This window comes from Eretmochelys imbricata, chromosome 6 (genome assembly GCF_965152235.1).
Source record: "Eretmochelys imbricata isolate rEreImb1 chromosome 6, rEreImb1.hap1, whole genome shotgun sequence".
Classification (NCBI taxonomy): domain Eukaryota; kingdom Metazoa; phylum Chordata; order Testudines; family Cheloniidae; genus Eretmochelys; species Eretmochelys imbricata.
In genome coordinates this window covers 24,546,312-24,558,351 of record NC_135577.1, presented here as the reverse complement: position 1 = coordinate 24,558,351, position 12,040 = coordinate 24,546,312, and the positions used below count along the sequence as shown (strand labels likewise).

Here is a 12,040-nt window from a genome sequence, read left to right as displayed (position 1 = left end):
ATCAATACCATTGAAGACTCCTCCGCCCCATAACACAGTTTGATATTATCTGGTGAATGGTGTGGTCCAGGGATCTGTGCAGCAACACTGAAAAATTCTGAGAGCTGTACTGGAAAAAAAGAGAACCCATACCCTAATCAATATCCTCGACAGCATGTGTCTCACTTAACTTTTTTGAGGACAATAGAGGAAATTTACTTAGGGGAAATTTACATCTTCAGAGCACTGTGCAGACATCAGTCCTGATTCTGTTCCCAGAGGAGTCAATTGGAATTTTGCCATAGGCTAAAGGGGGAGCGGGATCAGGCCTTCCATCTGGAAAACGATGTGCTGTTATGGTGACTGTACTCCGCAAAGGAGATTATAGTAGATACAGCACAAGGAAACAAAGGTACTGTCAGGTCTCAAGAATCTTATTGATAAGAAAGATATAAGGGACCTGGGCTTCTTTTTATTTCTTGGAAAAGAGGAGATGTTTTTGAAGTAGAAATACTCAGAATTATGAAAAGGACTGCAAAGGCTGATAGAGATCCTTTTTGAACCTCTTACCACTGTGAAAAATGCAAGAGGCAGAATCTCAAAAGTTAGGAACCTAGGAGAAAACAGAGGATTTCTGTAGAACTAAGCTGGTAAACATATGGACCTGATCCTTAGCTGGTGTAAAGTGGTGTAACACCATGAATTTCAATGGAGCTAGGCTGATTTACATTACCAGAGGAGAGCCATAAAACCGAATTCAAGCCCCTTTCCCTTTTCCCTTCAAAACAGTCAAGAAGGAATGCTGCAAGGGTGGTGATACTTCAGATTTGTTTTTGGTGGCTCTGCCTTACCCCCACCCCATATATGTATATAAGAGTTGCCTGACTTAGTTTGGAGGAAGTTCCCAGGAAACATAATTGAAACAAAAAGTACAAATGAATTCAATAATTCCTCAATGATTTGTTCCTGGAGTAGGAGAGTATGTGGATTATCAAAAAGCATGCGGGTTAGAGACAGAATGGTCTTGTGATCAAGGCACCTGACAGAGACTCATGAGATCTATGTCTGGTTCCTGTCTCTCCCACAGACTTGCTGTGTGGCTTTGAGTTAACTCAGTCTCTGTGTTCCACAGTTATCTATCAAATCGGACAATACTACATCCCCTCTCCCAACCTTCATCAGTCTGGTCTGTTTAGACTGTAAAATCTTTGGGGCAAGGACTGCCTCTTCCTATGTTTTTATACAGAACCTAGCACAATGGAGCTCTGATTTTGTAGGGGAATATTACAAACATTTAACCTAAAAAGTGCAGGCATGGTGGGCCAGATGATCTTTCCTGGTCCTTACATTTCTTTTTAACCTAAGTAGTTACCAATGACTTACAAGGGCTCTTAATGTGACTAATACATTCTTCAGGCAAGTCATAGTGCTTGATATCCCACACTGAATGATCTCTCCAACAACCACAAAGCTGTTGCCAATGTCCTGAAAAGAAGCCAGAAAAACAGGTATGTGAACCATTTTCTATCATATAATTAAGAAGCAAGCAGTGGGGAGAATAGATCCCTAAAACATTTACAGGGAAATGGGAAAGGACCCAGGCATGCCAACTACAATTGCAAAATGTTATCTTTCACTCCCACTTTCAAAACCATGCCCATTAACCTTTCCCTTATGGTCCATTCCTTCAGTATCTGCTACTAATCTATTTTTCAAGGGCTACTTGGAGGTGGGTCTTTGGAGAAGAAGAGGCCAGCTCATCCACCTTCCTTTGCCAGACAATTGTCCACCAGGACAAAGTGAGGAAATCTAGGCTAATAGGTCCACTAGAAAAATAAATATTTTTTAAAACTTATTTAAAATGTGTTGATGCAGAAAGGACCCACTGATAAGCACAGAGCAGATGGGATCCAGAGTTACGAGGTAACAAATAGGACCACTCATGCTTAAAAGTTAAGCACATGCTGAAGTGCTTTGTTAGATTAGGAGCCATCTGAGGAAATTAGGCAATAAAGCTCTAACATAGCTTAACTTTTTATCCTAAATAGATTGAGAAATTAAAGAAGCTATTTTTCATACCTTAGCTAAGACATAATGACAATTGCCATGAAAAATGAACTCTTTGTTATCAAACGTAGTAATGTGGAATCCTCCCTTCACGTTGCAATTTCCAGAAAGAGGCAGAGATACACAAACCCATTGGCCCCCAGCACAGGTACTATAAAAAACAAACAGGAACAGTTATAACCGGAATACATGTAACGAGATATCATCTGTGTCCAAAACTTCAGATGTCTGTATAAATCAGTCACATCTTCTTCCTCTTGTGAGTAGAGCTGGCTGAAACTTAGAATTTCCATTTCATCGGAAATTTCAACATTTTGAAATTTGTATCCATTCTGAATCAGAACAAAAACAAGTATTTTCAAAATTTCCTGCCAAACAGAAATTCCAAATTGGAAAAATTTCATTTTGGAATTCTGAAATTTTGTTTTGAATTTTATTTTATTTTATAATATTTTTTATTTTTACATTACTTCATAACATGCACTAGTGTAAAACTCACACATCATAATGTGACAGACTATAATGATTGAAATAGTCTATTACTTTTATTTCATTTCATTTTTAAAATAATCAGTTGCAGCCGCTACTTAATACTGATTGATTGATTATCTTCCTTTCTAGACCAAATAGTTTTCTTGTCATGTTGTAATGAAACAGTTTGAAAAAAATTTCAGAATTCCCTGAAACAAAGCTTTGGAATTCCCCAAACAAAAATTTCAGAAACAATATTTTTTTAAATTTAGAAATATTATTTTGCCACTGGAATGTCAGAGACAATTGACACATTTTTTAAACAATGTGTCAGTTTCTATCCACAATGGCATATTCGGTTGGAAAAACATTTTAATGCAAAGTTTCAGACCAGCTCTAGTTAGTTTGTTACTCAGCTACCAATTCAATGCAATGCTCCTCCCAAATGTATAAGGCTTTGCATCATCAGGCCCTGAAAGAATAAAAGCTTACTGAAATTAATAGAAAGAAATTCACTTTGGGTACTTAAAGAACTAGTTGAAGCAATCTTGGAATCATTAACCATTATCTTCAAGTGCTATTTGGAGGATAAGTGAGATCCAGAGGACAGGACAAGGGCAAACATAGCACCTATCTTTCACAGAGGGGGACAAAGATGACCTAAATTACAGACTAGTCAGCCTAACTTCTATACCTGGAAAGATACTGGAACAAATGATTAAACAATCAATTTGTAAGCACTTGAAGGATAATAGGCTGAATAAATAATAGCCCACATGGATTTGTCAAGAACAAATCATGCCAAACTAACCTATGTTCCTTCTTTGACAGTGTTATTGGGCTAGTGCATAGGGAGGAAGCAGTAGACATGATACATCTTGATTTTGATGAAGTCTCTCATGACTGTCTCATAAGCAAACTAAGAAAATATAGCTAGATGAACCTACTGTATATGGTGGGTTCATAACTGGTTGGAAAACGGTACTCAGAGAGTAGTTATCAACAGTTCCCAGTCAAGCTGGAAAAAAATATCTGCAGGGATCTGTCCTCTGCCTGGTTTTAGTCAATATCTTCATAAATGATTTAGATAATAGCATAGAGCGCGCACACAAAGTTTGCAGACAATACCAAGCTGGAATTCAATAACAAGTGCAAAGTACTATATTTAGGATTAAAAAATCAAATGCACAAATACAAAATGGAGAATAAGTGGCCAGATGGTAGTACTGCAGAAAAAGGTTTGGGGGTAATAGCGGATCACAAACTGAATATGAGCCAACAATGTAATGCAGCTGTGGAAAAGGTTAATGTCATTCTGGGGTGTCATATATAAGAAATGAGAGGTAATTGTTTTGCTCTACTTGGCACTGGTGAGGCCTCCTCTGGAGTATTCTGTCCAGTTCTGAGCACCGCACTTTAAGAAAGACGTGGACACACTGGAGACATGTTTAATCTTGAGAAAAGTAGCCTGAGGGGGGACCTGATAACGGTCTTCAAATATGTTAAGGGCTGCTATAAAGAGGCCAGTGACTAATTGTGCTCCATGTCTACTGAAGTTAGGACAAGAAGTAATCGACTTAATATGCAGCAAGGGAGACGTAGGTTAGATATTAGGAAAAACTTTGTAACTATAAAGATAGTTAAATAGCAGAATAGGTTGCCCAGGGAGGTTGTGGAATTACTACCATTGGAGGCTTTTAAGAACAGGTTAGACAAACACCTGCCAGGGATGATCTAGGTATACATGGTCCTGCCTCTGTGCACACGGATGTACTAGATGATCTGTTGAGGTCCCTTCCAGCCCAACACTGCTATGATTCCTTTAACTCAATGGGCTTTAATTCAGGCCCTTGAAAGGGACACTGACTATTTCAAAACCCAGGATGTTATAGTTAGTTGAGAAATATCTTACAGATTCTAAATCAATAGCTTTCTTTCCCCAGAGTTGCAGAGAACATAAAAGAGTCTGTATGCAGGACCTACACTACTTTGTGCTGCAGATGCAGCTGTTCAGCAGGTATGGAGAACTCAAGATAACAGGCAACCTTCATTCTTAAAGCTATGCACATATAAGGAAACCAGCAAAACATGGGCATATTGCTTGGACTTCATGAGGAACTAGGGATAAAGGGAAATTTTGCAAATAGGAAAAGACAATGCCAGCAGGAAAAACAAGCCTGTTTGTTGAGCTTCTCAATGGACTCTAGAATGATGAATAAAAGAGTAAAATGAAAACTGGCAAACAGCATACATGACAGGTCTTCAGTGAAAACCTTCTATAGGTGAAGACTAGAGATTGGCTCAAGCTGCAAAGTTTGGACCCAGACCAACACATTCTCAACATTCAGGGGGGTTTAGATCCAGGGTTTTGAAGCAGACCATTATTTCTATAGGAACTAATTGTGAATGCAACCCACACTAACACAGTGTAATTGTCCCACCATAGTGACTAGACCACATAGAAGTTTGAGTCAGCTAATGCCTCCAAGCTAACAGACCTGATCCTTGATCTCAGACAGGGGAGGCTCATGCTTTCAGATTCTGAAGTCTTGGGTTCAGTATCTGCAAATGACTCCCAACTAACGTCAAAACTACATGATGTTCAGATCTCACTCTGACAGTGGGTGGTGGTGATCAGTGTGTGGTGGTGATCAGATCCTAAGTTTTGTATCAGTACTATCTTTAGTTAAGACAAATATTAGGACCGGGGCATGGAGACAATGACATTTAACTCATCAGTGCTTACTAATAAATGCATTTGCTACATGAATATAATTATGATTGTAACAATACCAGTTTTGCGAAGGAGTAGAGTAGGACCCTCCGCTTGCATAGACTTTGCCTTGAAACATGCATGGACAGGTGTCAATGGGGATGCATTTGTTGCCATTCATATCATCAAGAATAGTCCCTGTTCAGAAACACTGGCTAATTAATAGTTCTTAAGTGGGGAAAGACACTGAAGAAAATTGAAAAAGTAAGAAAACACAATACATCATACTTGGACATTTCTGCAGGTCTGGCTTGGGGTGAATATGTTTTAAAGGAAAATAACGTCTTTTTGGTCATTGTCTGTAGCATTCTGAAAGTTCATCTGTTAGCTGATAGGAGGCATTTCTCACCATGGCTAAAGTGCAAATGGTTTTAATTGCAATGTGCATTTCTGATCCCATGAGGCTGTGTATTGTCACCTTGCTGAAAAGTGACACCATGTGTGGCACTATTGTAAAGGGCCAAATGCAAGATTATGATCCAGTCTCCATCCATTTCTAATACTGGTGCAGAAATCAGAAAAGAACTTCAGGGCCGCAAGCCAGCCTCCAGTTATCTATGTGCAAGCCTGCATCTGCACACACATTTTTTGTATTTGACTTCAGGAAGAGTAAGTTCCCAGTGATTTGGACACATATCGAAATCTTAACTGAAACCATGGAGGTGCCTGACTACCCATCCAGGCTCACACAACATTTCTCTGCCTGTATTCTCCCCATTGAGACAGCTTTTCCTTCCATGCTCCTTCCCCAACCAGACCTGTGCCTTTTTCTCTGGTTCTACACCAGTGACCCTCCTGTCTTCCTTTCCATTTTAATGAACCTGATCCTTTAGAGGACTGGACCAGGAGAAAGAGATGTAATTCAAACCAGTCTTTACATTAATCCATTCTTCTGTTATAAGAAACTGTTGGTTCATCCCTAGTAGTCAGTCAATACTGGATATTCCATGACTGCCTGGGATAATTCATGCAAACTTGTAAGACACAAACTATTATCTATCTACTTACAAGTTTTCCAGACATAGGAATGTAAAATTCTGTCTACAGTTTTATTTAAGTAGGTTCACATTTTAATGAAGAAAAATGCCTTTCACTGAACAACAAGAGGTATCTCCTCATTAGTCCCTTGATAAGCAGGGCCTGTTATAAGAAGGATGCTACTTTACCAGCAGGGCAGAAGCAACCATCAGTACATGGGGCTTTACAAATCTTGCTCCTCTCTGGATTGGCACATGTGTCGGCACAGGGGTTTCCACATTCCATATATTCCAGGTTATTTGGACATTCTTGGACTGCAAACCCAAATGAAGCAGTTGTAGAGGGTAATGTACTAAATCAATGTTCTAAATGTGGTTTATCATTTTCCAAAGGAAACTAACAATCTTGGTTATAAAATGTTCTATCCAGAGCATTAGTATAATTTTATCCACTTTAGGAACCAGTTAAGTGTATGGTTACTTTGGTTTTATGAGCTAACAGCTCTCGCAGTTTTTAAATTGGAGGGCATTATAGACTGTAATGTTATTTACACTAATGGCTCACTGTTTACTCACTCTCAAAATGAAGTAGTCACTGTTGTACCATGCTCTGTCAGGCAGATCATCATCACACACACTCAGAAGCTTGGACTAAATACCTGCATTATTAACCTTTAGTTAACTTGCTCAATTCTTGGAATACTCATTCTAAGCAGAGAATTTTATGAAAGTACATAATTTCAGAAGCTCTTATAAAACACATTAAAAGGAACACTGCAGTTTCCTTCTCTGATAAATACTGCTAAGGATATATAAATTTTTTCTTGGATGCCAACTGAATTGGTTACTGAATTCAAATTCTGTAGTTACTTACAACAAAGATCTTTGGTTCTCCATTTCCCAGGGATTCCCCCGTTCAGGACACAGTCTCGGGAATACTGGCTAAGGGTACTGCATATGCAGCTGGAAACCAAAGCAGAATCAGAAGAAGAATTCTTTGCACAGATGCACATGTCTCCAGTGCAGGTGGCTACATAGTCATCAAAAGCAACCACTCTGGAACAGTTCCCAAGATGGGCTAGGAGTTTCTTGCATTTTGATATCTATAATGAAAGAAAAAGGAATAATCCACATCTTAACTTGGGGCCTGATCTTCAGAGTAGCTCCATTGACTTACAGAGTCTGAGAGTTTAAGGCCAGAAGGGACCATCATATCATTTAGCTTCAATGAACTCTCCGGAGCTATGCTGATTTATACCAGCTGAGGATCTATCCCATGATCACTAAGCCCACAGAAAAGGCCTGCCAGACATCTGATGTGCTCATTTGCTGTTCTTCTTGGACTGGAGGCTGTAATTCACTCATGTGCGTTTTTCCACTATAAACATCTGTAATGCTACAACAGCAGATTCTTACAACTTCATTTTGGGCTCTGATTCATGTTTGGATTCCTGAAGAATTTTAATTCTTTGAACATTGTTTATATAATATTTGCCTCAAGATAACCTCTGGAATTGTACTTTATTGTATTTCAGGGAAGTTTATACTTACTGTGACACTGGCCGCACACACTTACATATTTACTACATTTATTTTTTTGTTGATGAACGTGACCTTTATGGTTTTTGGCATCTTCATCTTCAGCTACATCAGGGCACTTTTCTGTAGGCTCCTCTACTTTGTGAAGGTTTCCAAACTGCCTCGGGAGTAGTTTATAACCTGGAAAATTCCCAAGTTCATCCTGAATACCAATCAGATGCAGAACCAATCTTCAGCTCTGCTTCTGTATTGTGAAGACATATTTAATTATTGTGCTCTAGGGCAACATGTTATTTACCCAAATTATTTAATATAACCCAGACACTTGAAATATAGGGACTGACAGATTTACATCATTCCTATTGAGTTAGAATCCTGAAATAAGGAACATTTTTATTAGGAACTGGTAAGTCTTTTTTTTTAAAAGTGAACTTTGATCTTTCACTTAAAGGTCATCAGTCTTAAGGGGTTTCAACTGTTTAAGTGCCTATTTGAACTAAATGGTAAAACTGTCAATAGTATTTAAGTGGCTTAGGTGCCTAAGTCTCATTGACTTTCAGTGAGACTTAAGGTGAAATTTTCAAAATGGTCCTACATGACTGAGTCCCATTGGAAAGTAATGTAAATGTGGTCCCTAAATCACGTAGGCCATTGTGAACCTTTTGTCTTTAGGTTCCTAAGGCAATTCTGAAAATGGAATTGAGGTGCTGTTGAAAGTTTTACCCAGAATCCTGAAGTTCCCCACATCAGCCTGATAGGGTTATGTAAGTCTGGTAACGGGTACATGTAGGGTTCCTTTCATTTCTCTCCTTTTCAAGGACTGAGTGCAGTTGAAATCCTCACATTTCTCACGTTCCCAGGAGCTATCAGCAGCACAAGGTTTTGGCTGATCCAGGCTGTGAGCACTGCTGATGATGTCAACGTGCAGTGTGGGCCCAGAATGGATTTGAAAGTAATGTTGTTTGGACATAACCCTTTATTTCCTAATTTAAAATGGTTTGGAGAACAGCGCTATGCCGAAGGTATTTTGCTCAACCACTCTGGCTTTTGTGTCTAGGTAACACTCGGTTTCAACTCAGAGTTTCTGTTGAATTCCTTCAGTCGGGGGGAAGGGATGTTCCCTTCCCATGGAAGGAGATTGGGGTGTTCTAGCCCCAAAACATGCAGATCCCTCAGGATCCAATGGAGGCACAGTGCTACCACAGAGAGGGGCATTGCTTGGGGTTACCAACTGTCTAACCACACAAACCCAAAAACCCTTGCCCTGCCCTCTGCCCCGCCCCTTCCCTGAGACCCCACCCCGCTCACTCCATCCCCCCTCCCTCTGTCGCTTGCTCTCCCCCATCCACACTCAATTTCACTGGGCTGGGGCAGGGGATTGGGGTGCGGGAGGGGGAGGGGGAGTGGACTCTGGGCTGGGGCCGAGGGGTTCAGAGTGTAGGAGGGGGCTCCGGGCTTAGCCTGTGGCAGGGGATTGGGGTGTAGGAGGGGGTGTGGGCTCTGGGCTGGGGCTGAGGGGTTCAGAGCGTGGGAGGGGGCTCTGGGCTTAGCCCGGGGCAGGGGGGTGAGGTGCAGGAGAGGGTGGGGGTGCAAGCTCTGGGAGGGAGTTTAGGTGCCGGAGGGGACTCAGGGCTGGGGCGGGGGGTTGGGGTGCGAGAGGCAGTGAGGGGTGCAGGCTCCGGCTGGGTGGTCCCTAACTCGGGCGGCTCCCGGTCGGTGGTACAGCAGGACTAAGGCAGGCTCCCTGCCTGCCCTGGCCCCGCGCCCCTCCCAGAAGCAGCCAGCACATCCCTGCAGCCCCTGGGGGATGCCTCAAGGCCTGTGGGCACTGCCCCTGCCTGTGGGCACCCCGTCCCCGCAGCTCCCACTGGCCACAGTTCCTGGCCAATGAGAGCTGTGGATTCAGCACTCAGGGCAGGGTCAGAGCACGGAGCCCCCTACCCGCTACCTCCAGGGGCTGCAGGGACATGCTGGCCACTTCCGGGAGCAGTGCAGCACCAAGCCAGGTAGGGAGCCTGCCTTAGCCCCGCTGCGCCGCCGGACTTTTAGCAACCTAAAATCTCCTGCTTTGGCTTCAGTAGCCTCTGGGAGGTTGAGCCCGATTCCAGGAGATTCCCATCCAAACAGGGAGGGTTGGCAACCCTACCCTTGCCTCTTCAGTGCTGTTCGGTCCCATGAGTAGCTGCAGGCCTCAGATAGCATGGCTCCTGCAGGAGCCATACTGAAAGGGGCTTCCCCAATCACTGTGTGCCCCTGGAACCACCGCAGGGCATGAACTTTAAGTTAATGAAGACTCTATTTGCTTCCTGCAAAGATATTGGCAGGGAAAAGAATCCTCCTGGGAACTCCACCTGCAAAGCCCAAACCTGAGGAACATCCAGGAGGGGAGCATGATGCCGGGGGATGCTCCCCCTGCTGCTCCCCTTCTGTACTGATCCAGGGGTGCAGGCTCCCCTCCATTTTCAGAAGCAGAGGGAGCATAGGGGCCAGAGTTGAGGGTTGCATTGGCCTCTTTCCAGCACAGTAGCTTGCACTATGGTTTTTGCAAACATTATCCTCAGCTCACTGAAGTTTCCGGAAAGTATGGACCACTTTTTTTTTTTAACAATATACAAATGCAAAATCACACTGGTTCCCAACTGTAAGAGCATGAAAATGTGAAGACTTGTCAGGGAGGGAACATCTACCCATCCCTACTATGAAAGTGCAACTACCTTCGAACCTATTACTGTCAAGGGGAAATATTTAGGGTTGCCAGGTGTCCAGTTTTCTACCGGAACACCCAGTCGAAAAGGGATCCTGGCGTCTCCGGTCAGCATCATTAAAAGTCCGGTCGGTGATGCTGCAGGTCTAATGAAGGCTAGTTCCTACCTCTCCTGGCACCACACTGTGCCCCAGAAGCAGCCAGCAGGTCCGGCTCCTAGGCAGGGGGGCCATGGCACTCCATGTGCTGCCCCCACCCCAAGCACTGGCTCCACACTCCTATTGGCCAGGAACCATGGCCAATGGGACCTGGGGGGGTGGTGCCTGCGGGCAAGAGAGCTGCATGGAGCCTCCTGGCCCCACTGCCTAGGAGCTGGACCTGCTGCTGGCCGTTTCTGGGGCACAGTGTGGAGCCAGGACAGTCAGGGAACCAGCCTTAGCTCCGGTGTGCCACTGACGGGAGCCACCCGAGGTAAGCCTGTGCCTTGACCCTGAGCCCCACCCCCCTGCCACAGCCCTGAGCCCCCTGAAATGTAGAGCCCCCTCCTGCACCCCAAACCCCTCATCCCCAGCCCCACCCCAGAGCCCGCACCCCCAGATGGAGCCCTCATCCCCTCCCACACCCCAAATCCCTGCCCCAGCCTAGAGTCCCCTCCCACACCCTGAACCCCTCATTTCTGTCCCCACCCCTGAGCCCGTATCCCCAGTTAGATCCCGCACCCCCTCCTACACCGCAACCCCCTGCCCCAGCCCAGTGTAAGCAAGTGAGGGTAGGGGAGAGCAAGCCACCAAGGGAGGGGGAATGAAGTGAGTGGGGGCGTGGCCTCAGGGAAGGAGTGGGGCTAGGGTGTTCCGTTTTATATTATTAGAAAGTTGGCAACCCTAAATATGGTAGTGGTACAATATGAGAGGTCTGCATTTAACTTTGCTTCAATGGGGTTTTTATGTGAATCTTTTCAGGTTTGCAACCCCCCGAGAATCATGAATCAGCCTTAGGTTTCTCAGAAGTCACCCTAGGTTTGTCAAAATGTGTATATCAGGGTACCTTTCAGCAAACCAGATGAAAATGTTTTTTTAGGTTTTGTATCATGCTTCATAAAACTCTAGGGAACACATAATATCCAATTCCTACCATTCAAATGCAAATCATTCTTCTCATTGCCATCATAGTTCCCACACAGACCACATGTTTTCCCCTTGTATGTATCTTCCAAGTCCAGCTACAAAATAAAAACAAACAGGAAGATCAGGGTTTTAAGTGGTTCAATGTGGAAAAGCACTAAGGTGTCAAATTTCTTCTATCTTGTGAAAACGTTGAATGGTATGTCTGAACAAAAGGAAACTCTCTAAACAAACAGCTGAGCCACATTCCTTTAGTGTTTAGCTATTAATTTTTTGGAGCATTATTTAATGTACTGTGACAAAGCTCTACCTTGGTGAGTCTTGCGCTTATTGGCGGATTTGCTCGCCTTGGAGCTTCATGGCAGCCCTCAGCTTGGCCGTTTTTTCTGAACCCACAGTCCAGGTTGAC

At 43.5% G+C, this 12,040-nt stretch overlaps 1 protein-coding gene across 1 annotated transcript in view; it reads right to left on the bottom strand.

Moving 5' to 3' along the window:
* Window positions 1–12,040, bottom strand: part of LOC144266509 (mucin-5B-like) — a 65,423-nt gene that overhangs the window by 46,123 nt on the left and 7,260 nt on the right. Inside the window, 7 exon segments of the mRNA XM_077819943.1 lie at window positions 1,363–1,464; window positions 2,059–2,197; window positions 5,311–5,428; window positions 6,457–6,582; window positions 7,142–7,370; window positions 7,844–7,986; window positions 11,642–11,729. Coding sequence (XP_077676069.1) covers window positions 1,363–1,464; window positions 2,059–2,197; window positions 5,311–5,428; window positions 6,457–6,582; window positions 7,142–7,370; window positions 7,844–7,986; window positions 11,642–11,729 — 945 coding nt within the window.